This window comes from Balaenoptera borealis (genome assembly GCF_965194805.1).
Source record: "Balaenoptera borealis genome assembly, chromosome: 1".
In the NCBI taxonomy this organism is placed as follows: domain Eukaryota; kingdom Metazoa; phylum Chordata; class Mammalia; order Artiodactyla; family Balaenopteridae; genus Balaenoptera; species Balaenoptera borealis.
This window is the reverse complement of record NC_138860.1, coordinates 128,288,924-128,316,384: the sequence shown is the minus strand read 5'-3', so window position 1 is coordinate 128,316,384 and position 27,461 is coordinate 128,288,924. Positions and strand designations below refer to the sequence as shown.

At 40.7% G+C, this 27,461-nt stretch overlaps 1 protein-coding gene across 2 annotated transcripts in view; it reads left to right on the top strand.

Annotated features, from left to right (window-relative positions):
- The first annotated feature begins 16,947 nt into the window (after window positions 1-16,947).
- Window positions 16,948-27,461, top strand: part of ST6GALNAC3 (ST6 N-acetylgalactosaminide alpha-2,6-sialyltransferase 3) — a 553,138-nt gene continuing 542,624 nt past the window's right edge. The window contains exon 1 of one of the 2 annotated variants that reach the window (XM_082355784.1): window positions 16,948-17,102. Coding sequence is in view for 1 of the 2 variants with exons in the window: in XM_082355783.1 (XP_082211909.1) it covers window positions 17,085-17,102 (18 nt within the window). In the remaining variant the exon portion in view is untranslated. The remainder of the gene's footprint in view (window positions 17,103-27,461) is intronic. The other variant, XM_082355783.1, reaches the window with a different exon arrangement.

The following is a 27,461-nucleotide window of genomic DNA, read 5'->3' as shown; positions in this document are numbered from 1 at the left end:
CTCACTAATTCATTCTTCTGCCTCAGTTATTCTGTGTTTCCTTCTAGTGTATTTTTCATTTCAGTTATTGTGTTGTTCATCTCTGTTTTTTGTTCTTTAGTTCTTCTAGATCTTTGTTAAACGTTTCTTGTATTTTCTCAATCTGTGCTTCCATTCTATTTCTGAGATTCTGGATCATCTTTGCTATCATTACTCTGAATTCTTTTTCAAGTAGGTTGCCTATTTCCTCTTCATTTATTTGGTCTTGTAGGATTTTACCTTGCTCCTTCATCTGTGACATATTTTTTTGCTGTCTCATTTATTTTTTTTATGAGTGGGATTGACCCTGTCTTACTGGTTGTTTGGCCTGAGGCTTCCAACACTGGAGTTTGTAGGCCACTGGGTAGAGCTGGATCTTGGTGCTGAGATGAGGAACTCCGTGAGACCTCACTCCAATGAATATTCCCTGGGATCTGAGGTTCTCTGTTAGTCCAGTGGTTTGGACTTGGAGCTCCCACCACAGGAGCTTCGGCCCGACCCCAGGCTCATGAACCAAGATCCCGCAAGCTGCGTGGGGCTGCAAAAAAAAAAGAAAAAAAAAAGAACAATAACAAAGTAAAACATAAAATTAGACTAGGAAACTAACAGATATGTTAGAAAGAATGTAAAAATAAAAATATAGATGAATCAACAAACAGAAGGTATATCAGTACCACAATAGTAAAAGGAGGAGGGAAAAGAAAAAAAAAAGGGGCGGGGGAAGGCCTTGGCTGTGTAGGGCGGGGCCTAAGCAAGAGCCAGGTTTGGGCAGTGGACAGAGCCAATGCTCAGGAACCACAGGGCTTGAAAAGGCCCTGGGGGCCATGGCGGGTGGGGCTTAGGCTCAAGGAACAGAAGAGGCCCAGGCGTGCCCCCCACCCCTGGTCTCAGAGGGCAGGGAACCTCACCTGGGAGCCCAGAAGGCTTCCTAGGCTTGAGTGGGTGGGGCAATCACCCTCAGCTTCTCTCCCGCCTCACCCAGAGGGCCCCTCCCACCTGCCTCTCCTGATCTCCCCAGCCTTCCTCCTATGCCCTCAAGGACCCACACAGCCTGGATGGGGCTTTAGTGGGGGGGGTACCGGGTTGGGAGCTCAGCAGGATCCCCAGCCCAAGTGGGCCAGACGATCACCCTCCGATCCTCTCCCGCTCTTCCCGGAGAGTCCCTCCTGCCTGCCTCTCCTGACCTCCCTGGCCTCAGAGGCGCCGATCTTGTCTGGCCTCCACTTCTCCTCCCCCCTCAGTCCCCCTACGTCCTACTGATTAACTCTGGGGTTCCTCCCATCTCCTTGGGCATCAGAGTCCCCCACCAGCGGCCAGCAGGTGCCCTAGTTGTGGGGAGACGAAAACTCTGCGTCTTCCCACACCACCATCTTGACTCCCCCTTCTCCTTCTGGAATTTTTATTAGATATATGTTAGGCTTCTTATTTTAACTTTCTAGTTTCTTAATACCCTTTTCACATTTCATATTTTGAATACTTATATCTCTTTGTGCTACATTGTCTTGGAATAATTCCCTTAGGTCTATCTTCCATTTCATTTACTCTCTTTTCACCTTTTAAGGATTTTTATTTCAATGAAGGATTTTTATTTCACTGTTAAAATGCCAATTTAATACTTTCCAAACATGCCTGTTTGTTTTTTATACGGTCCAGTTCTTGCTCTGTGTTTTCTGTTTCTACCTTTAGCTCCTTGCACAATTTAAATGTGTTTATTTCTAAGTCTCTTTCATTTTCTTTTATTATCCCAGGTCACAGTGTACAATTTCCACTCTCTCCTGTGTCTACATCCTGTTTCCCTATGTGGTTTGTAATTTTTGATCACAACTTCATTTTCAGAAGGGTTTGTTTTCCATGTGAATCCCATAAGGCCTGGGTTATGGAAGTGGTTTTGAGTTTGCCTCTGTGAGGTCCCTAGAAGTTTCATTGGTCCTGGCCTAATTTTTGTATTTAACTTCTATGCTAGATTGTGTTTCCAGAGAACACCACAACAATACCTCCCCTCCTACAAGCTCTTTTATAAAGTGCTCTTGCCACTCTCTCATCAAGAGGTGGAGTTTATTTCCCCTTCACCTGATTCTGGGCTGCCCTGTTGCTGGCTTTAACTAATAGAATGTGGTGGAAATGACATTTTGTAATTTCCAAGACTGGACCTTAAGAGATACCCAAGTTGCACCTTCACCGTTTAAAATGCTCCCTCTTGGAGGCCAGTCATCATGTTAGAAGCCTAACTACCTTGAGACCCCCTTGTTGTGAAGAAGTCCATGCTATCCACATATAGAGGGAGAGGCTGAGTGGCCACCAAAGCAATCAAACATATGAATGGAGATTTCTTGGACCCCCTAGCTGAGTCGCCAAGGGAATGCAGGCAAGTGAATGACCCCAGCCTCAAGTAGAACAGAAGAACCATTCAGCCAAGCTCAGCCTGAATCCCTGACTAACAGCTCACAAGCAAATAATTTTAATACATCATATAGCTTTAGGTTTCTGATTCTTAGTTGACTCTTTTCTGCTCATGGTGGAGGTAAATAGCAAGCTGTCTTATCACTGCCTTAGTTTAGTTGATACAGCCTTTCAATTCCATCATTCAGTGGGGTCTTTCTATGTTCCCCGCAATAACAGGAAAGGCATCCTCATTCATTAGGACCCAACTCAATTCTCAGTCTCTCTGGCCCAACTTTCTCTGATCATCATAAGGAAGAATGAATAATTATTTCCTCTCTCATGCTACTCTTCTACCCACAACATGTAAGGGTTCCTGTTTTTTTCATAGAATGAGATTTTATCTTTCAGTTCAAGATATTTTACCTGAGGAAAATCCCACCTTTCCTATCTCACTGGTCCTTTTCACATATCTTTGTCTCAGTCAAACCAAACTACCTACTCTTCCTGTACATACCCCATTCTGCATCCTGTATGCAGAGTTGCTCATGTTGTTCTCTCTGCATGAAATACCCAACCTTCTGGTGCCCATATGTAGATCTAACCAATCTTTCAACCCCAGCTAAAGTGCCTCCTTTCCCATAAAGCCTTTTTTCGTAGCTCAAACTATAATCTCTCCCTCTCTTGAAGTCCAATATTGTAATTGGTCTATGATTGTCTTGTGATTTCTACCTTCTCAAAACTTTAGAACATAGTGGTTTAGAACAGAAGTTGGCGAAGTAAGCCCACCACACATCCAGTCGACTGCCTGTTTTTGCATATAAACTTTTATTGGAACACAGTCACAGTCATTCACTAATATATCGTCTATGGTTACTTTTGCACTGTAATGGTAGAGTTGATTAGTTGCAACAGAGACTGTTAAGCCCGGAAAGTCTAAAACATTTATTATCTGGCCCTTTACAGAAAAATTTTGCCCATCTCTTGTTTAGAGCACGAGAATTGGACTTTGTATCACCCCTTAACATTTATCAGCTGTTTGATCCACAGACTTGCTGTGAAGGTCAAATGATAGAATGGGAATGAACTATTTTGGAACCTTTAAAGCATGATTATAGAGTATTTTTATTGCTGTTACTTTTGCCTTAACTTAGACTATCTTATGGTTTACCTCTAACTGAGTAAACAGTTCTCATATAGAAATGGAAAGAAATTAGAAAGATCATGGTGTTATGTTAGCTAGTATTGCACTCTTTTTATAAAAGTGTATAGATATATATACACATGTGAAGTGCTCTAGACATGAGCTTCACTAAGCAATACCCAGATTAAGTTTAGAAAAATAGAGGAAAACCTTCCCTTTGTAAGCTCTAGTGTGGTACGTTATGACTGCAAAACAGACCAACACATCCTTGGTTGTTTGTGTAAAATATCCATTTCAAGATGATATTTAGAAAGTGAGGAAGTTGATGATGCCATTTCTAGTCATGAAATGATCTCTCAGCTTTTGCATTTTTGCAGAGCCAGATTTTGGAAAATAGAATGTCAAAGATGGTTTATCAGTATGGATAAAATAAGTGAAAGGCCACTGTTAAAAAAAAAAAAACACAACAGCAATCAAAAAATGGATAGCTCAGTGATGGTGTTAAAGGGAGCCCCCTTTTTTAAAAACAAATCTCCCAGCCAGTGGTATTTTTAAAGAAAGAATGGGGGCTTCCCTGGTGGCGCAGTGGTTGAGAATCTGCCTGCCAATGCAAGGGACACGGGTTTGAGCCCTGGTCTGGGAAGATCCCACATGCCGCAGAGCGGCTGGGCCCGTGAGCCACAATTACTGAGCCTGCGCATCTGGAGCCTGTGCTCCGCAACAAGAGAGGCCGTGATAGTGAGAGGCCCGCGCAACGCGATGAAGAGTGGCCCCCACTTGCCGCAATTAGAGAAAGCCCTCGCACAGAAACGAAGACCCAACACAGCCATAAATAATTAAATAAAAAAATAAAATAAAATAAAAATTAAAGAAAAAAAAACACAAAAAAACAAAAAAACAAAAAACAAAAAAAAAACAAAAAAAAAAAGAAAGAATGTATTTCCATCAGGAAAGTTTGCTTCCTTATCACTTCTGAAACAATATTAAATTTTCTTCTGGGGAGGAGACCCCAGTAAACCACAAATTGTTTTCTCCACTGTTTGTACAGTGAAAACAGCAGGTGGGAGGGGGTTGTTTAAGGAGTCTGGCACTCTGCAGAGCATCAGGGCCTCTTTAATTAGAGAGAGGCTGTTAGGGAAGATGGACAATGTTCCCTTTGTTAGAGCAACACAGTGTCTTTCAAAATCATATTTGTTTTTAAACTCAGTGGATTTGCACACAACCATGATGAGAAACACAGTTTAGATGGTGCATAAGAATATGAATAGGAGATGTTTGCTTTAAAAAATATAACAAATAAAGATACAGGCTTTGAAAACCTGGAGTTGCAATGAAAGAGTGCTGTAAAAAGTTCACTCAAACTTTGAAATTTTCTGGCAAACAAGTTATATCAGCTTGAGGGGAACTATAATACATATGGATACTTTGGATATGAAAATGGAATCAAAACTATTCTCTCCTGGCAGTCAGAGTAAATTTTATGACAATGGATTCTTAGTTGCCTTTTTTTCTTTCTTAGGCTTCTTCAATTTTAAGTACATTTGTACAATAGTAAAATGATAATAGATAGTGAAAACTTTAAAACTTCTAGGAATTTCATTGACTTGGGCAATGATATCAAGAGGGCCTGTTGTTTCCAAGTAGCTTAGTGATGAAAAGCACATCATCCAAGAAATTTTATTTTCTAGGACAAACGGTCTGATATGGCTACTCAATAGTGTATTTATATCTTAATGAAGCATTTCCTTTAAGAGAAGTGTCCTGGGGATCAGAACCAGTTATTGAGATTTGGCCTAGGTCTCTGTGCATATTAAATGCCTTTGTTGTGTTTATTTTTCCCAAGGCAGTTTTATTATATGCAATGCTGGATTACCCAATAGGCAAAATGTACATATTCGAAAAGCATCAACAAAATAGAGACACCAAAAAGGAAACAATTTGGGGTGGACAAAAAGTTGAGTGTGTGTGTGTGTGTGTGTGTGTGTGTGTGTGTGTGTGTGTGTATGTATGAATATATATTTATTCTTCTTATGTATATTGTGTGTGTGTGTGTGTATATGTAAAGCATCAAAGTAATTTCCATGAAAAAAACAAACAAGAGCTTTGTTGGACTTCCTTCCAGCTAATTTGTGTTTTAGTAGGGTTTCTATGCTAAATTATATACTGAGGGAGGGGACACCATAATATTTTCAGTCAGGACTTGATTATGTGTCTTGCATCATACTGAGCCTTTCAGAGGAAATCAAAGAAAGAAAAGGCACAGCCCTTTTCTACAAGGAGCCTGTGACTTACACAAGCATGAGACATAACCAGGAAACAACTAGGGTTCTAGCCAGTATATAATGTAATTATAATTGTGTTTGATGTTTTATTTGGTTTGATTATGTTGTTAACTCTCATGTTGATAGAGTCCTTTATTAAATTGTTAAATACCATTTGTTCAAAATTTGGGTAATTTGCAGTTACTGATTAAATACCATGAGAGATAATCCACCACACCACAGGCAGATGATCAGAGAGCATCTCTCCATAGTTGGTTTGCCCAGCTGTAGCCCAGCAGACTAATGAGTATGGGAATAAGCTTCATGGGAATCCAACTAACTGGAACCTTCAGATAATTGGATTTTTCCCCTTGCACTTTTGTTTGATGAAAAAGAAGCAATGCTAAGACTGTAACCAATAACAGGAATTTTTTCACTGAGTTCCTGAGCATGGTTTGGGATCACTATATATAAAGCCCAATTTCCTAGCCCACCTCTATCTTAGTTCTGCTTAGTGAAAACTATTATTGCTAAGAGTGACCCTGAAAAAAATCAGCCTTTAAAGAAATATTAAGTCTGTTTGCAATATTCCTCTTATAAAGTGGACAAGCACATTCAGAAACATTTTTTGACCATAAGAATTGAGGCAAAAGAGTTCTCTATGTAAGTCTTAGATCATTTTTACTGAAATCGCAGTTTTACTTACTTGGCTCTATTCTACCATGGAGGTAATTAAGTTTTATATGTCTGGAAATGTGCTCTGTGGCCTGACATCCTTCTCAGGGTCTATAAGGATGGCAAAATCTCTAAAAAGGCCTATCAAAGAGATCCATCAGCAAACTCACAATAAAACAAAGCTCACAATACAGTGAAGAATATCCCAATTACCATATGAGTCAGAGTTACAGTAAAGTCCATAGGAGTTAAGGAGAGGAATTGAATGCTGCAGGTACTATAAGGCCAGGAACTGTGTTTGCCTTGTTCAGGGCTCCATGTCTAACGCAAATGAATTTGTTGAATAAATATTTCCTATTAGGATGGTCATCATCTAGATGGTAGCTTTTGAATGGGGTATTTAAAGATGAGTTGAATTTTGACTGCTGAAGAGGAGAAGGGAAGACCATCCAGCTGGAGGAATGAGTTGTGAAAAAAATGCAGAGGTAGAAAGAAAAGTGGGGAATGAGGGGTGAGATTAAAAACTGCATAGAGCTGGATAAAGTCATTTACTAGATTATCCTTATGTATTATCTCATGCTTAGACTTGGTGGTGGCTTTGGAGAGATATCATTTTGTGTTTGTGTTTTTATTCTTCTATATATCATTCTTACCTGTCTTTCCCCTCCCCCAACACACAGATTTTGAATTAGGAGAAGGAGCATTGCTTATTGCTAGGGTCAGCTTGGGTTTTAGCTTTGAAACATCCTGAACAAAAATGATAACTGGGTATGTCTACCCTGAGGTGCAGAGCTAAAAGAAAGCTCTGCAGGACTCCAGAAGTATTTCATTTGACAACATGTCTTCAGTTTCATTCATGATGAACTCTTGGCTAAATCTCATTATTTTGCTTTTCCTAAATCCATAAAGAAGCCACTTGAAGTGTCCCTGAAGGACACTAGTGTGCTGATTGTTAGCATGGCTGGGTTGGTGCACAAGGTCTCTGGCACTGTGCACCCTGCGGAAATGCCTTCTCAAATGCATCATTTTGCTGAGTGCCCCTGCTCAATGCCAGCACTGGTTTGTCTTCTGAGTAGGCGTGCTTCCTAGAAATTAGCCTTCAGCTGACCCCACAGTACACCACACATGACAAGTTTAGTGATGTCACTCCCATGCCCCGACTGCAGACAAGAGACGCCTGAGAAGAGGAGGAAGTTTACCATTGAAGGGAAATGGAAAGTGTTTATTTTATGTCTCATCAGAGGCTCCACGGCCAGACACACATTTCAGGGCCCAGTGTTCTGGACATGCAGATGCACACGGACACTGGAGTGCAGAGAATACAAGTGGAATGTGGGACTAAAAAGAGATGGGGAGGTCAGAGTTGTATGTAATGACGTTAATTTGTTGCAAGGGAAATGTCAGGTTTCACATGAAGGAGGATTTGGGAAAGATTAGAAGTACTGGAGCTGAATGTCCCTAAGGAACGTTGTAAAATTTCCTTTTCAAATATGATGGGTTCTCTCCTTTCTGAGATGGATTAAGTTAGCACAATCTTGCTTGAAAACAGAGGGTTAATTCAGATGCGCACTTAAGACCTTATTAACATTTGTGCAGTAGCCACTGCTTCATGTCATTCAAAAATAGATAGAGCAATTCTGCAAATAAAGGGCCCGACTATACTTATTTTCTCTAATTCCTTCCTGGGCTTAGCAATATTTGGGTTTGCTGAAAATAAGAAAGAAAAAAAAAGAAGTGTAGTTTAAAGGGGAAAACCCTTATTTAGTTATATGAGCACCTTGAATGTTTAACAGAGCGTCAGTTACTCAACAGTAATGCAGTCACCATTCTCGACATAGCTAAAGCTTTAATGACATTGTATGTAATCTCTGTTCAAAAGAAAAACAGAAAGTGTGTGTGTGTGTGTGTGTGTGTGTGTGTAGCGGAAGAAACAGAAAGAAAATAAAATAAGATATTTTTGAAGTCAGTGGGTAAATATTTCATTTTAAAGCATACAGTGTCTTGATGGAATATGGTGTCTGGGGTTGGAGGAGAAATAAATATTTTGAACCTGTGTTTACTTTATTTTTTATTTATTTGTTTATTTATTTATTTGGTTGTACCAGGTCTTAGTTGTGGCTTGCGGCCTCCTTAGTTGTGACATGCAAGCTCTTAGTTGTGGCATGCATGTGGGATCTAGTTCCCTGACCAGGGATCGAACCCGGGCCCCCTGCCTTGGGAGCGTGGAGTCTTAACCACTGCGCCACCAGGGAAGTCTCATGAACCTGTGTATACTTTAGAATTAGTTAATATCATTATGATTTTTACAAACTCTGCTTCCTAAAAAGTTACTTGAGGCAGCTCACATTCATTCAACAAATACCACTGAATACCTCATATGCTTTTCCAGTTGCCTAAATTTGTTGAAGACAGGTACAGAGTACCAAATCAGACAAAATTCATAATGACATGTACAGTGAATGTGATTACTAGTAGGAGACAATTCTCAATTTGGTCTTTTAAGTTTGTGTATATCTTGCCTTTGTTCTGGATTATCTTTTCAAGGATGTTTGTAGAGTTACCAGTCTTGGAAGAGAGAGAATTCTCCTCAGGAGCAAAAGCCCAGCATGCTTATTGCCCATTATAAAAATTTGAGTTCCCTAGACTCAGGGTTCTTCTACTAAATGCAACCCACAGTGGGTGCAGGTATGTGGTTTTCAAGTTATGTTGTGAGAATTGGAGTTTGGGGAATGGGTGCAGATGCCGATACTCTGCCTGGGGTAATTGCTGTGAGTGTTAAGTGCCCTATGCCTGTAAATTATAGTCCTATATCTCTGGTCCCAGGATCTTGGGCTTTAGCCAAGAGCCACAAGCATGTATAGATAATTTCTTAGTTTGCATATAGGGTAAAATCTCAGGCCCTTCACAAATCTTGTCAATTACTTTGAGTATTTGCATTTTATTCAGACAAGTACTTGAGCCAAACTAGTACTTTCTCAAGGTGAAATATCTCCCTTGGTTTTTAATTTTCTTGTTAAATTTAAACTGAAAAAGCTCCCAGGGATGAAAGGGTAGAGGATGTTGTAAAAGAAGGAAGAGGTAAAATGGGGTGATGGGAATACCAAAAATAGTGAAAAAAAAACAGGTCAAAGAAAAGAGCAGGACATAGGTATGAAACATTTTTGTATGTTTAGACAAATGTAGTTTGTTTTTAAAATTTTGGGTTCATCCAATGGCTGTGCTAATAGACATACTTTTGTTGAAAATACAGAGAGGCTAGTTTATCAGGAGAGAGGTGGTTTAATAATTTTCACCTATTTTTAAATGGCAAATTTTTATTACAATTCAAAAATGGAGAAAACTGTAACTCATTTAAAATGTAAGCTGATAAGAGATAAAGGAAATGGCAGTTTCCCAGTGTTCTAATCATGCCATACTTATCCTAAATACTGCTGAATTCACCACTTGGAAGGGAAGACTAATCTTATTTGTACTATGCCATTATTTAGAATGTAACTTCTTACTATTTCTTAATTACAAGAGTGTCAGTAAAAACGCAAACTCAGTTATTTAAATACCTGATATCTTTGAAAATCCAGGTCTCTTCATCTATTCGACAAAACAAATTTATTTATAAGATCCTATTCATTTCATTTTAATAAAAATAAAGATAAAACAAAGTGGAATGAACTGAAAAAAATAATAGCGTAAGTCCCAAGTCATTTTTTAATGAGAATAAATATTGGATAAACATAATGCACTGTGACTGATTAAAAAATACTGTACATAGTGATTTTTTAGAAAAAATATCATGATGGAAATAAGGCAGTTTTCATGTAGAAGAAAACCATCACTGACTTCTTAATCAACTGAAAACACCCACATGGGTAATTACAGGCCACTCTTGTCGGTAAACATGGGCTGCAAAATCCATCTAAATCAAGTAATCACTCTGTTGATTAAAAAATAAAAAAGACTAAGATGATCTGATATATGCCTTATAGAGAAATTTAAGATGATCTGAGAATATCATGTGTGGTGGTGGGATTACTAATACATGCAAAATTCTCTTCTCAAAATCTTTGAGTAGTATCCAAAATGGTAGGACAGTCTGATTTTCAGTTTTATAGATTTGCGGCTGCTAATACTTTCTCACTTGGCATTCTTAGTTATCTCTTCAGAGTTGCTGTGTTTCCTTGCTTGGGGCATAGAGAGGTGAAGGATGCAAAGAAAAATAAATAAGCCAGGAAACTTGTGATCTATTTGGGAAGTAAGGCCAAAAATAAAAGTCAAAATAAAGATTCAGGTAATAGGACAAGTTAATGTTAGAAGAAATGCCACTAGACAGGATGTGGTTAACCACCAAAGATTTTTGCAAACAGTAATTGCTGGAATTCAAGTAGGGGAAACTACAATAGACTAGGGTGGTCCAAAAAGGCATCCAAGGCCAAATGAGATTTGATTCAGCCTTGAAGGATGGTGAAATCTGGCTGAATGAAGGGTGCAAAGATTAAGAGATGGGGTTGGCAAACCAGTTTTGGGCTAAATCTGGCCTGGAGACTGCTTTACATACATACAGAATCAAGAACGGATTGTACATTTTTAGATGGCTGAAAAAAAATCAAATAAGAATAATATTTCATAACACTGAAAATTATATGAAATTTAAACTTCAGCGTCCATCAATAAAGTTTTATTGGCACACAGCCACTCTCCATTTGTTTATGTCTATGACTGTTTTTGTGCTACAGTGGCAGAGTTGAGTAGTTGTAACAGAGAACAAATGGCCTCAAAGTCTAAAATATTCACTATATAGATCATTACTAACAAAGTTTGCTGACTCCTGATGTAAGAGATAAAGGGCAATAATGGAAAGGAATGTTGGAATGCCTATAATACACCCAGCTCTGGAGATGAAAAGGAACCCCTGCAGGTTTTGAATATAGGAGGAAGCCAAACTGCCTCTGCTTCCTAAACACATCACCTGTGCCTGCAAATGTTTGTTAAATCAAAACAAATGAACAACAATTTTGAGATTCCTAATCCCACTGTTACTTTATATTTGTTGCTCTTCAAAAGAATGAATCACATTTCAGAATAGGAAATGTACCTTGACTCTCTGAGGTTGTCCATCCTAACCTCACACAGGCGTGCTATGAGCACCTCTCACTGATTTTGACATTGTTGGACATGAAACAATACCTTGTATTTTGGGGCTTTTCTAGGAGCGTATCTAGATGACTCCTTCCTGGACCTTTCTTCTTTGGATTGCATGACATAATTTGTCTTCTACTTTTCCTGCATAGCTCGGATATAGATACAAAAAGTGAGGGTTTGTATTGACACAAAGAATCGGCAAAAAACCCTAGCTCTCTCTAGAGCCAGATCGTTAGAGAAAAAATGGTTCAGGCAAAGACACACTGCAGAAGGAGGCCAAGTGTTAAACCCCTCCTGTGGGTGTTCCCATCAGATCCACCACGGATACACTTCAGATACCAAATTTCCTCTCTAATATTTTAAGGCAGCATGTCACCAAGCCTCACTAAGGGGTGAAATCTAAGAAGAGTGTAGAGAAACACACATGGGAAGAACATCACAATAAAAAGTAAACAAACTCTGGGAAATGTGGCTAAGAAATATCAGACTCAATTAATAGTGGAGACTTCAATAGCCTTGGAGAAATCCAATACAAACCAAATTCAAATGACATGCCAGTGCTTCCAGCCATGTTTGCTTTCATTTGATTACGTTTTTAAAAAATCTTAGGGGGAATTCTTTAATGAAACCAAGTCTGGCTAAAACCTACATTCTTCTAGGTAATACAAATTAGGTAAAAACATTAATTTCAGATTTTTCTCTTTTATTTAAAAACAGGTATCTTTAAAAAATTTTTTTGGTTCATTTGCAAAGAATTTTTTTGAGAAATGATGGGAACTTTCAATAGAAAGGGTAGAGCTGAGATGAAGTTAAGGGAGAACATTAAGAGAAAATGAGAAAATATACAATAGTTTAAAAATGCAACTTAAAATCAAACTGCATAACTTGTTTTGGAGTTAATCCCAGATAAGTATCAGTAGAGTCAGGGATAATGATGAATTCTGGATGAGAACTGTGTAAAGCTTTGAAAAAGCAGTAAGCTCGTCTTGGGAATGCCAAATGTATGACATTTTGGAATGATCTTCTACCCTAAATGGAGTGAAATAAAGCTTAACTCACATGTCAGTATATTCTCATAAATATCCACCTAGAAGGGCACAGCTACAGGATACTTGGACACTTATACAGATACAGATATACATGTGGACGTGGACAGATAGACATGTGCTTTAGGATATGAAAAAGTTCCTAGGTAAAACTTGTAACAGCGCAATGGTTTCTAGAAGAAAACCATTTCATATCCTGACTCAGAATGTAGAAAAATGACTTCCCCCTAACATTGTATAATGCATCTCCAGTCACAGTCTCCTACAGAAGCATAATTTATGTAGTGGATGACAAGGAGAGTTTTATGATATCTGGAATTCATTTAAAATTTTTAGATGGGAAAAACTGAGATCCAATTAAAACCTTAATAAATGTCTCTGTGTTGAATACAAATATATTAAATTAATATGTGTGCAAGATGAAACTGGAAAAGTTATGGGAGTCTGCATTTTAATTCTAGTTCTATCGGGAAACTATTTAACTCAGAGAATTACTTGGTGATGGGACTGTTTACAATGACGCAAAACTGAATTTAAATAGGACATTTTAGCCCATGACTTGTCATAACTCATGAGGTCTCAGCCTTAAGGCATGTTAAGATCTCACTGGTGAAAGGCTGGCGAGGAAAAGGAAGACGGACCAACTAGCATCAAGAAGAGCCCTCAGGAGGCTAAGGCAGCGATAGGGCCAGTCCCCAAGGATCTTACCTTGAAGGGAAGCAAGGGCTGGCAGGCTACTACATGGCAGGCCCCACCCATGTCATACTCGAGATACAGCAGTGAGAGTCTTTGGTTGGAGATAATTCTCATGGACAGAAGGTGGTAACAGCTTGGTTTTATAGGAGACCTGGATGGGATGTGCAGTGTCTCTGTTAAAGTAGGACTCAAGATCTTAGGGTTTATAGATACAAGTGAGTGTACCTATCCTGTACACTCAAAAAGATAGACTGTATCTATTTCCCACAGACTTACCTACTTGCTCTAGGTTTTGTATCCTAGGATGTATCCTAGGGAGGATATATTCTTACCCTACGTTTTCTGACTATCAAATCTAAGACAATAGGGGACTTCCCTGGTGGTCCAGTGGCTAAGACTCCATGCTCCCAATGCGGGGGCCTGGGTTCGAACCCAGGTCAGGGGACTAGATCCCACATGCTGCAACTAAGAGTTAGCATGCCGCAACTAAAGATCCCTCATGCCGCAACTAAGACCCAATGCAGACAAATAAATAAATAAATAAATAAATAAATATTTTTAAAAAACTAAGACAATAGACTAAATTTGAATGGTGTCAAATGGTAGAGATTAGGCTCCTCACCTACTTGGCAGCCGAGTGTAGCAGTTATGATGGCAGATGCAGAAGTCCAACTATCTGGGTTCAAATCTCTGTTCCCCCCCCTTACCAGCTGAGAATGACAACATTCATATAGATGCTGTGAGGATCAAATGGGATACTGCATATAATTGCAGGGTGCCTCCGTTTTGTTATTATTATTTTTGGAAACAGGTTTTTGGCTGTAAGTCACATAACTTGAGACTTGGAAAATTATACTACATCTCTGGGCTGGACTAAGCTATTCCTGTAGTTTGGTCAGTTTTAAAACAAACAAACAAAATCCTGGCCATACCCTCCTCCCAGCCCCCACCCACCTGCACATCTAGCTGCACCTTCATCCCTTAATAGGTTCAGAACGTGCTTTTATTACCATCTAACTGCTCTTCCCCATCCAACTGCTGTCCAGCTGAAAATGATTAATATTGTTCTGTAAAACTTCTGGTCCAGATTTATTCTAGAATTGATTGAGTTTGTTTGTAGGTTGTTATAAAATATGACTATTCCTGTCTATATTTAGTTATAATTTATGGATGCTAATAAAAGAATAACATTTTGGGAAGTGTGGACATGGGTGGGTGGGAGTTTAATTGAGAGATCCATACTCAAGACTGAGAGAGCTAGTGAAACCCTCCCTGTGGTATGCCTAAGTCACAAGATGCTAAATGTTTGCCTCCTCAGTGTTTATTTTTCTGAGACACCCGAGGAGAATGGCAATCATCCTATTCATACTCTCCTACAAGCTACCTTTAGTGAACATCCCCTCAGGCCCCCCACCATTAGGAAAAAGAGCTACCATTTTGAGAATGTTCATAGTGCCAGAGATTGAGGTAAGTGGATTTACAAGTATTATCTTATTTAATTCTCACAAGGAATTATATATTATTAAATAAACTAAGGATTAAAGAGAGGTTAAGAAGATCGATCAAGGTCACCCAGCAAGGAAGTGCTCAGCGGGGTTGCTCGCTGGAGTCTGCCGTGTTGTCTCCCAGACCTGCAGACTTTCTGGATGGAGAAAGAGAGCTCTGCTCACCCTTGCCCTTCCCACCTGCCACCCTGTCAGGCTCAGTCCTTCTTTCCTTAGAGCTTTGCTTCCACTTTGGATAAGGACCTTACCACGTTATTTTATCATGTATCTCTCATCTTTCCCACTTGGCTGAACCTCAAATGATGTTAGAGACCACGGAAATCATTCTCTCATCTCCGATAGGTCTTGTAGTACTTCCATAAAGGTTTCCTCCTCCAGTTAGTGGTAGCTCAAAAAAAGATTTATTCTTCCAGTAGCAGCTCAATAAAGGTTTATTGAATTCATAAATGGGTGAAATACTGGGTTTTCCTGACCCACTAGAGACTGAGCTAAAGTAGTGGTTTGAAATATGCAGTCATGATCAAGGAGTTCTTCCTGAAAATACAGTAGATCTCTGAAGCAGATGGAGGGGCTGGAGGAAGGAGTGGGAGAGCAGAGTGTGGTCCCTCAGCGAGACCGAAAAGAGGAGCTTCCCTTGGGAGCAGGCAGTTCCTCCACAGCTCAGCCTCCACCCTTTCCCGAGGTTCCTCCTGCTCTCCCAGGATTCTGCGTGTTCTCATCAAGAAAAACACCAGATCTCTTGAAAGCCGAGGTTTCTGCTTTGCGACTTGTGAGCCAATCTCATGACGTCAGAGCCACCACCGGCAGCCCGCAGTGCTTTTCCTGACTCCACGGAGGCAAACTAGACTGGGCTTCCAGCAAGCGAAACCTCTTGGGTAAATATTTTGGGCCTGGTTTTTAGATTTCTCTGACAGACCAAGTGGTGGAGATCTGTGTATGTACACAGGACGGACGGTCTCTCCCTTTTTCTGCTATGTGTGTGATGTTACTTTCGTTATAGAAATAATTCTGCTTCTCTTAGTCAGTTCTTGCTGGGGAATTGGGCTTTCCTTGTTGATTTTCACTCAACAAGGAAAGAGGGTTTGCTGAGGAGAGGTGGAGAGGACCCACAACATGTCTTCTCCCAGGCCACCTGCTTCCTAGGTGCACCTGCTGTATCACCCTTTGTTTTAGCATCAGAGAGTTCAGGTTGGATGGTGAAAAATGGCCTCTCTGGGTTTCCAGTCCTAATAGGAATGTATAGATCTAACCTTGTTACTGAAGTTGCAACAAAATTCATCCAATTCTAAACTTGTCGCAGGAAAGAGCTAAGTCCTGTGCATGTGCGCGGCCGCCCGCGCACACAAACACACGCACACAATTTATATATTGATTATACAATTAATGTATATATATGAGGATATACTATATTTTCATATACACATATATGCTATTTACGGTATATTTATGTATACACACATTTTTTCACAAACACATAAGCTTAAAGCAGGAAAGAGCAATGCATTTTATATACACACACGTATACATATATGTGTGTACTTACAAACAAAATATATCATACACAGTATACGGCTCACGGCATCTTTTGGAGATAGGTATTTGTGCTCCCTTTTAATGGCAAATTATTTTTAGGTAAGGCCATCACAGAGTCTTTAAGCAGAGCGAAGGCTCTTTCCTTAAACAGCTCAGGGAGAATTTTGTTTGCTACTTTTGAAGAATCCTTTGATGTACCCAAAGCCTGTGGAGGGGTGATTCCAAATCCACTGAATTAAAGTGTGAAGTGTCTGCTAGGAGTTCGCTGATCTGTTAGAGGAGACCGAATCGAGGAGAAGAAAAGGCCACTTTCTCTCTCCCCAGCGGGACCCAGATCCCTGCCTGCTGTGGAGCGACTTTATATACAATGAACGACAGAACGTTTACAGAGAAAAAAAGAGAAAAGAAAAAGTAGCAGGCACCGAGGGGCAGCCGCCGGCGCCCGGGACGGCACGTGACCTGGGGGGCGGGGCCCCGCGGGCCGCCAGCCAGTGGACGGGGCCGGGGGCGGGCCCACGACTCGGGGGGCGGGGCCTGTGCCCGCGCAGCTCTCGCCGCGGTCCCCTTATTTGGATCTGCGGGAATGTGGGCTGGAGCGGTCCTGCAGCGGTACCAGCCTCCAGCCTGTCGCCTGGACTGCCCCTGACCCAGGCGCCCCGCTGCTCGGTGGCAGGAGGGCCGGCGGAGCGCCATGGCCTGCATCCTGAAGGTAACGACTCGCATCTATGGCTTGGACGCGTGGTTGGGCAGCCTCTTGCTGCTAAGAGGCGTGGAGCCAGCCGCGGTCCCACGGCATCCTCATCTCAGTTGTCTTTTCCTGGCGTTGATTTTCTTTTTGTTCGTTTGGCAAATGCATATGGAGGGAGATTCTGAAACATGCAGCTGGCACGGCTTCTCTTCCGACCATTCCTGCTTCTCGCGCCTGCATTGAAGGAGCTGCAGACTGTTGGCTCCAGGGGAGAGCAGGGCTGTGTGCCGAATAATGGGGATGGCAGGGAGGGGAGGGGTGCTCCCGCGAGTCCCGCGGCTCTGTTGCCTGAGGCCTTTCTGGGGCCACGCAGAGAAAAGGAAAGGCTGGACATGGGTTATTGGTGCTGAGGGGTATAGCGCTTTGAATGGGGGTGAGAGTGTGCAGTGGGAGTTCTACCGAACATTTGATCGTATGAAGATAGAAACTTCAGAGTTTACAGGTAGTCCCTTAGGAATGAGTTTTCTGTGAGATCTGCTAACTCTATATGCTGTTAGTTCTACTTCGGAAAAGTTCACAAGAGGGTGTATTTATTAGTAGAGAATTTCAAGCCTTCCTTTTGCTTATAAATTTAAACGGACAAACCTTCCTTTTGCTCATAAACAGACAAAATTATTTTACTCCCTATCAGAGTCTGCTCAGCCACCCCTTCTTTGTTGAGTTTTCTTTCTCCAAGTGTGTTCTTAGCCTGGACTGAGCATCTTTCTGGGTTCACAGACTTGTGGCATCAGGTGGGAGAACTTGGTACGAGTGCCTCACTTGAGAACTTTTTATTCCATAGGGAGTTTGTTTGTTTGTTTGTTTGTTTGTTTTTCTGACTACTGTTTCTACTCGTGCCTAACCTGACTGCATGAATCAAAAACATTCACAGCATGAAAGTTTCCTGGGCCTTGACTGGGAACGTAAAGGCCTATTTGTTCCGAGTTTGGGAGAGCTGTGTGTGACAGAGGAAAACACCAGAAATCAAGTTTTTTGGTTGTGCTATTGTGAAAGAGCATTTACTTTTCTGTAGGATGATTTGAAGCCATCTACTGCTGTATTAGTTACCTGAATCCTCTCCCAACATGCCTTGGTGTTAATGATGCAAATAAGAGACTAACCTAGTAGAGTTTGTTTCCATTTCTTAGAGTAAAGGAGATGAGGTATTTCCTGTGATTTTTCTGAACTTCCTTTGTTTGGTTTCAGAACACTTTCTGGGACATAATGGTAGCAAGATCAAGAGGAAATAATACCTTGGTATTACAATATGGGATTTTTACCTTGGAGACTCCTAGCCCAAGGACTGAAATATGAAGATGAGTCATCTCTACTATTTATTGTGTTACTAACTGAAAGAGAAGTTGAGGAGCGTGACATTTATTGTTGGCTGTCTTCTTCCCTTTTGATTTCTCCCCTGCCTCATCTTGCACATGTTCCAAACATTTTTAATACGCATCCCAAGCTACGAATGAATCCGATCCAACCATTCCTTCCCTTTCCAGCCCCTCACACTGACCTCAGACATTTGGGGCATATCTGATTCCTCCTTATTTTTTCTCCGCTGAAACTAGTCTGGGGTGCAGACAGGTAAACTGCAAAGAGCAAAGGCTTTGGACTCAGAAAGACCTTGGTCTGAATGCAGGCTCTGCCAAGTGCTACCTGCGTGACCTTGGATAAGCTACTTAAATGTCTCTGAGTCTCAGTTTCCTCAATATGAGATTAAAGTAATAGCACCTCAGGGTTATAATACTCCACAGGGTTGCTCTGGGGATGAAATAATATAAGATATGAAAAATACTTTGTGGCACAGGCATTCAATAGGTGCTATTTTTTCCTCACATATAATAATAACTACAATTTAATTAATCTTTACTATATCCTCAGCCTGTTTCATATAAAATAACTCTTGGTCTTACATCAAACCCTGTAAGGTGAGTATCATTGTTTAAAACCTCATTTTACAGATGAGGAAGCTGAGGTTCCCGAGCTTAAGAGATTTGCCCAAGGGAACAGGGTTAAGGACAGAGTGAGCCTGGACTTAGACCCAGATCTGCCAATCTTCTTTATATTTTAACTCTGTTCCCTGTACTTTCCCAGGTGATGACTTTCTAAGATGCCCTAATACCATTCAGAGTCCTTACCACCTTTGAGAAACAAAGTACCTTTGTGCAATGATGGTCTTGATGGCCTCTGGTGGGCCTTTTCCCCTTGTCTTTGAAAGGCCCTGCATGGTGGAGTGGAGAGTCCAGAGACCTGGATTCAGTGCAAGCTTGGTCTCCTGCATATGATTTTAGACAGTCACTGCAACTTGCAACCTCAGTTTGCCCAAGTTGTAGAATGCCTGATAGGGTTTTGTGAGGGTAAAATGATATACTGTTGTTGTTGTTTTTAATGAAATATTTTCTGCCGTATTGGTGTTGGTATCACAAGATGCATAAGCCATTGACTCCATTCTCCACTGACTTACAGTATAGTAAGGGGGATAGAAAAGTAAATGAATCTGTTACAATGTGAAGAATAATAGGTCTGTGGAAGGCATAACAGAAGCATGGAGGGAGAAAGCAATGAACCCTCTAATTGGATAATCAGGATAGGGTTCCTACTTATGATACTGGAGCTGTGTTTTGAAGACTGAATATGATTTACTGTGATGAAGCTTGTGTTTTAGAAGGATAACTTTTGAGTCAGGGTCAACTTTATTCTGTGGGCAAAATCTAATCTTCTCAACAGATTTTTGAGGTAGATCGTATTATCCCGAGATACAAAGAGGTTGATTAAAGTATCATTATTGCCTAAACAATAGTGACCCTAAATAGGAATCTTTGACTAGCTAAGAAGAGGAGCCTGTACCATGGCAGCAAATGGTGGTCTTTTGGGGCATACAGAATATCCCCTCAAAGTATTGTGCATGATAAGGGCCCATTCTGCCCATGTGTAGAGCTGGTTCTCATAACAGAATAATGATTACCTCGGTAATCCTTTAATTGTGGAATACATACTTACTCCACGTTGCATGGGCTTTTGAAGCCAGAAATATGTGGATTTTAATTATGGCTCCACCACTTACTAATTGTGTAACCATAAGCAAGTTTCTTGATTTCACTGCCTCAGTTTCTAAAATGGAGATGATCATGCATTCCTCAATGGGTTATTCTAGGGGTTAAATGGGAATATCTGCACATTAGTTAGGATAGGCTAGTTTACTGCAGAAAAAAACACCTCAAGTCTTAGTAGGTTCATTTCTTGCCATGCTCCTGGTTAGGCAGCTCTCCTGGGGAGCTGTGCCATTGTGAATAATCAAGTCAAGGGACAGTCTCTTTCCATGGGGTGTTTTAAAACTCTTTGAAATTTGGTAGACAAGAAAGATATTTAATTTGTATTTATTTGGTTATTAGTGAAATAAAGCTTAAATTTATAGAAGTCATTTGTTTTTCTTCTCTTATAAATTACAGATACTTTAGTATTTTATGTAATAAAAGCTGTTTGTATTTTCTTTTATGATTTCTTCCTTTGGTCAGCAGGTACTTTTTTGAGAACAGTATCACGTATACCTTTGATATTTAACATATATTTAGTGAGTTGTATTAAGGTTTTTTTTTGGATTCAGTACTGAAATGGAAACTGAGTGAACATGTGGACACAGACACTTATTTCTGCCTTGGAGAAGATTATGGTTTTGCCAGGTTGATGATACTTAGGAACTTGAAGCAGTTAGACAATAACACAGTAGGTGCATGTCTAAGCTACTGTTATCTTCTCTACCAGTCACCTGTCCTCGTATGACATTTATCCTTTTTTTTTTTTCTTTTTTGTCTGTGCCACAAGGCATGAGGGACCTTAGTTCCTGGACCAGGGGTCAAACCCGTGCCCCTGTAGTGGAAGCACGGAGTCTTAACCACTGGACCACCAGGGAAGTCCCTACATTGGTCTTGATTGATGGGAAATTTGATGAATGTTGATATCAAGTTACGGGCTTGGTGTCTTCTCATTTACTTTTCCCCCACTGCCCCAGACCTAATCCTTCCCCATACTGCATCAATTCTGTCTCAGGAAATCTCTCAAATCTGCCCGTTATTCTCTATCCCTATCACCTCTGCCTTGTCCAGAACCTAGTATTTGGTCTGTCTTTTGAAATAGCCTCCTTTCCTTCAGGCGCCTCATAATCTTGCCCATCTTCCACATCACTCTCAGATTATTGTGCAGAAGTGCAGTGCTGATCAAGCCATTTGTAGGCTTAAATGCTTGTCTTGGATCCCCAGGCCCTGCAGGGTAAACCCAGCTATTTAGCTTGGCATTCAAGTTCCTTCAGAATCTGGCCCCTGCCCACATATCTGGCTTCACCACCTACTACTCCCTTCCTCATGAGCTAGACACTTATCTAAATGAATTCAAAGTCTGCAGATATAGGACCTCCTTTCATGGCTCTGTGCCTTTGTAGTATAGCACAGGGATTGAGAGCCTGGTCTTTGATGTCAGACCAACCTGTTCCAGCAGTGAAATCTCTAAGCCTCAGTTTCCTCATCTGTGAAATGGGAGCAAAAATAGTGCCTACTTCTTAAGGCTATGAGGAATAAATGAGCTAATTTCTACAGAACAGAACCTGACACATAATAAGTCCTTGATAATTATTAGCTATTAGTTGTAATTGTACATGCTGTTTTCTCTGCAGGAAATTCCCTCTGCTATCACTTTTCCTCCACTGAGAGTTCAGCTTATCTTTCAACTCCTGTTTCAGCATCACATCTGTGGTCAAGTCTTCCCCTGCCTCAGGCTTCCTCTGTGGCTCCATGGTTTGGTTCTTGTCTCTGTAGCAGCAAGTATTACCCTGTACTGTAAATTAGCTCAACTCTCTTGTTTTACTATGAACTCATATAGCACAGGGGCCTTTAGCAGGTCGATCAGCTAGTGTTTACTAAGCATATGTAAATGAATACTGTTCTTGCCCTAAGTAAGATTACGGACTCAATGAGAAAAAAGGTATACCTAGTGAGAATATGAGTAGTGGCGGTGTTGGTAGTTACCTAATTGAATCTTGGGGGCAGAAAAGGCCTTGTCTTATTCAACTTGATATCCATAGCAACTAGTCTGACTCACAGTAAAGTGTTTCCTAAATGTTGAATGTATAAATGATTTAATTTTTTTTGAGATGCTACTTATAGACAACAGTCTAACCTGGTCTCCTCTAGGAGCAGCCTAATTCTTCTTAAACATGCGTGGATTTTTCACTGTAGCATAAGCAAGCAGATTAGAGTTTATCAATTAGTTTTCTCCTTAAGTTCCTTCTCAGTTTGTTTCTTTTAGATCTGTTAGGGCTTCTTATAAAATCTGGAGCCAATTTGAAATCTAGAGGGAGGGAGAAGAGAGACCTGGACTGGAAAGAAGAAAGAAGAAAAGTATAGGAGTGACTTATCTTTTGTCATGATCATTTTGGTTCCCTGGGTTAATAGAAACAAAAAAAGCAAAAGCGAAAAACAAACAACAAACCTCAGCATCCACACCACAATTTGTGGTTCTCAAACTATGAGGTTTCAAAGGATTGGAAAATAATATGGCTTCACTGAGACTGGAAAGCCACAGAAACTTCACAGGTACACAGATTGCAAACCTGAAACTCTGCGATAACCCCTGCAAGTAGAATAGACAAGGCGCTTTGTTTAATAAATCTGCTATGACATTTCTTTCTGCTGCCCAAAGAATGCTGAAGTCTCAGTAGCTGCCCTGCGTAGTTTTTAGGCTTATTGTGACTGAGCAGATGCTTTTGCAAATTCCATTAGCACACTTTGGGGAATGAGTTGCTTGTGTAAAAGCTTTGCTTTTTGGATGAATTGAGAACAACAGCAGCAATAACAGTTGTTCTTTATTGAACACCTAGTGTGTTCAGGCTGGGTCCTGGGCTGAGTGCTTTTACATGTATCATCTCATGTAAACTTTTATTACAAATGAAGATACTGAGGTTCCGAGAAGCTAACTAACTTGCTCCAGGTCCTATGGTTAGTAAGTGGTGAAGGTGGGGTTGACCCAGGCTCTGGGTAGTGTTGTAGTATGTATTTTACCTTCAGTGCCAATTCAGTGAATGTTTATAGGGGCTTTGAGTTTATTTCACCATCTTTTGAGTCTAGACAGCTTCCTAACAATCTCCTGATGGAGCTCTCTTTTAGCTGTGTTATTTTTATTTGTTCCTTCCTCAGAGTTTCCTTTGTGACAGAGGAACTAGAGGATATAGAGGGGCCACAGGGACTGGGGAAATAAGAAGGTTCTAAGTCTGCCTCTAACACTAACAGCCTTTTGATCCTGGGCAAGTCACATGACCACAGCCCTTTTTGCTGAGAAACCCACATGTCCCTTTGAAGGTGGGAGTGAAGGAGAGGAGTGATAGAGTTAGATTTACCCTTAGGCTAAGCTTCAGGGCCCCTTCAAGGCTCTGGGAAGAGTTTCTGGCATGTTTGTATTTATAATTTATATTCATTTTCTTAAAGAGACCCACAGATTATATAAGCTTCAGGCTGCCCAGCCAGCATGCCCCCTGGGGTGGTGTTGGAATCCAAAAGAGATAAAGTTCGTGAATGCACTTTGTAAAGCAGAATGCGCTGTACACATGTGGCAAAACTATTATTGGCATCATTAGTAATTAGATAACAGCTTGAATCAAGGAAACCTATCTTGGGGACTGGTGGGAGAAAAAAAAGTTTAGATTTGAGGCAAGCAGAGGGAACCCATTAAGCTTTCCAGCAGATGACTGGGGAAAGTTATGATATCTCCTCCCCAGGAGGAACATATTCAGCTGTTTGTGAGAATTTAACACATGCTTATGCCTGAGGGTTGGGAATTGGATGAGTTCTCTATTTCCTGGATTCTGGGAAAAGTGGAGAAAGGCATTTTTCTAATTGAACAGAGTAGATTTACAAGTGTTACCAGGATCCCATTACAGAAAGCTGCAGTTAGATCCTGGTTATTAAAAGGGTCATTGTTCAATTTATGGATTATCCAGATCCTGTTGGTCCCTGGCCAGTCTGATGTACACCTTTTATGCGTTTTACTGCCAATTAGCACTTCCACCAGAGCCTGGAAAGGGAGAGGAGCTAAACTCCAAATTGGTTAATTCCTTTCCTTGTTAGCAGCTTTGTCAAGGTATGTCAGCAGGAAGGTAAAGAAAATAGCTCAAATGCGGTGAAGAGATTATCTATGCTTTCACTGTTGTTTTCTTTCTTGCTCAACTCAATAATTAAGAGTAGGCCCTGCTTCTGATTTTAACTTGATTTCAAGTCACTAAATCAAAGATCTTGGCCTAGGGCATCCAGGGACTTCAATAAACAGCAACCTTGGCGTAGGTAACATTTTCAGAGAGCCTTTTGCCCACACCCCATATCTCCAGGCCTGTCTCTCATTTCCTGTGTGATGTGGAGGGGTGGAGACTCACAACTTCTGGTACATGGGAGACTGGGGGAAAGTTAACTCCTAAAGAGATGCTCAGGGGCCAGGAAAAGAGAGGTCCTGTACTTAAGTCATTCTAGTGTTTGTGTAAAAAAATGTGTGTCTCTACATATACATAGTAAATATAAATAGAAATGTGCGCCCACATTCATTCAATCATATCTTAGTATTTATTGAGGTTTGAAAACTCTTGCATGTAAAAGCCTTTTCTGGAAGGGATTTCTCTCTAATTTCAAAGGCTGTTGTGTTTCCTAGGGAATTTCTTAGCTGTGCATTTACCGGACACGAAATAAAAACTTTGGTCAGTTATGAAAACTCTATTTGCATCTTGCTCTGAGAAGATCAAGATCACAAGGGAATTGGAAGTAAAACGTGTATGTCCTGCATTGGGAATGAGTCATAATGTGCAATTAAAATGTACATGTGGAGCTCATCTTAGATTTTAAGGATTGGAATGAGCAAGCGACTGTCCTGGGACAATTCTCCTCCTTGGGACAAGTGGAATACCCACCTGTGGAGAGCAGAGCTACGATTCCTGGTATTGTTGTTTGGTATTCTTGGCCCCAACAGTGTGCCTGACTAAAGAAAGAGATGTGAAAGTCTCTCTCTGTGAAGGGCTTGCCTTACCAATCAGGGAAAATGGTAACCAGGAAAGAAGGGCTGTTCTCTACGGTGTGGGCAGGAAGAGGACTGTGGCTTGCAGAGGTCAGAGCTACACAGACTCTGAGTCAGATTCCAGCTTTGTAATGAGTTTGAGTAATGACAATAATACCTTTATTTAATGCTCTGTAACAGTGCAGTCCAGGAGAAATATAATGCGGGCCACTTAGGTAATTCTACATTTCTAAGAGCCACATTAAAAAGAAAGCAAAAAAAAAATGAAAGCAAAAAGAAGTAGGCAGAATTTACTTAATAATATATTTTATTTAACACAATATATCCAAAACATTTTCGTGTCAATATGTAATCAATATCAACTTACGAATGAGCTATTTATATGCTTTTTTCATGAGTCTTCAAAATTCTGTATATATTTTGCCATTACAGCATATCTCAATTCGGATGCTAAATTTTCATCACAAATACTTGATCTCTATTTAGATTTTATAAAATGTACAGTTGAAAAAAGTAGATTCACATGTCTAAGTTGCTCCAGAGATGCTTAAAAGTTTTCCAAGAGTTGTATCGATTATCAGGTTTTACATGTAAATGAAAGAAAATAAAATGAAATAAAAAATGTGGTTCCTCAGTCACACCAGCCATGTGTCAAGGGCTCGACAGCCAAATGTGGACAGTGGCTACTGTACAGGACATCGTGTTCATGCAGGTAGTCATCCTTAGCACCAGGAGAGACTGCTAAACGTAGAGGCAATGAGAACAGTGTACGGGGACCTGGGGGAAAGGATTGCCTACGGGGTAGGGATCAGAAGGGGAGGACACCTCAGTTCGTCAGACTCTTGGCACCCAAAGAAAAAGCAAATGAAGGGCAAGTAATGAGTGCCAGACCCAGGGATACACATTTGAGCCTTTGATGAACCCTTGAGATTTCATCTGAAATGGAGTCCTAAGCTTTTCCATATCCTGAGCCTGATTGGCCCCCAGATGTTGAGCAGCTGTGAATTCTCCCAAGAGAGTGCTGCTTTGGTCTCAGTGTGGTCGTGTGAACTCCTGGAGGCTTTGAGATCAGAGACAGACTTTATACACTTTTATTTGTATAGTTCCTTTGCTCTAGGAGGGAGGTACACATATGGCAGCAATTTAGACATCCAGAATAAACCACATGTCTTCTTGCAAGTCAAGAGAGGTGATTGGAGTTCCTTTCTACAGTTTGCTTATTTTTTGACTGTTTATTTGTGTCTATAAAGTCAGCAATATGCTAATAGACGTATGTCCAATGGTGCTTAGAGCACATCGAGCCAAGCACTCCATGTGGAAGAGGAGACTGAAGCCTAGAGAGGATAAGTAACTCCCCAAAGTCACATAGTGGGACTGGAATCAGACTCCAAAGCTTGATCGCTAAGTCTGTTGCTTCTCACATATAAGCTGACCACAGTGCTGCTCAACTTGAACTGCACCAGGACCCCCTGAAGGGCTTGTTACACCAGAGATTGCTAAGCCCCACCTCCAGAGTTTATGATTCCATAGGTCTGGGCTGGGGTCCAAGAATTTGCATTTCTAACGAGCCCCCAGGTGATGCTGTTGATGCCCATCTGTGGACCAGCCACACTTCAAGTAGCCCTACCGTACTACATCCTGCTCAATAAATAGCTGCTGAGTTATGGAAGGCTTCAAACCCATGTATTCCCCAACCAAAACTAACTAGAAATTTAAGTCAAGTGCATTCTAATTACCTTTTTAAGCATTGTAATCGTTTGATTTCTGCCCCCATTGTTCTCATTAAACCCCGAGCTTTCTGATGCTATGGGACTCGGGCCACCACGACTGTTGAAATGCACGTGCCTCTGTGCCTGGCAGCAAGGGGCTGGGTCTGAAATGAACCCGTCACTGGTGGCGTCCCTCTTGCGTGTCTAGAAACTCTGTTTCTTTCAAATCAGTTTCAAAATCAGTTTATGATGATTTATGAACCAGGAATTTGTTTCCTGCTGATTGTATGTCAAATCCTTTCTCACTCTGTGCCCCCTGTTTCTCTGCTGGCTAACAAGGAGCCCTGGGGGTGCAGGAAACAGCTTCTGTAGTCAGATTGTACTGGCTTTGGTCGTGGAAGTTAATGCGTTAGTGCTAGAGTTCACTATCTTAATTATTGATTTAGTGTCATATTTTAAAAGTCATTATTTAAGGGTTAGGAATGGGGAAAATGAAGCCTGGTGAAAGATGATAGCTATTTTTTTTTTTAATGTTGATTCATAGCCTAGTTTGGGATTTTAATAAGTAACAAAAAGCATTGGAAAC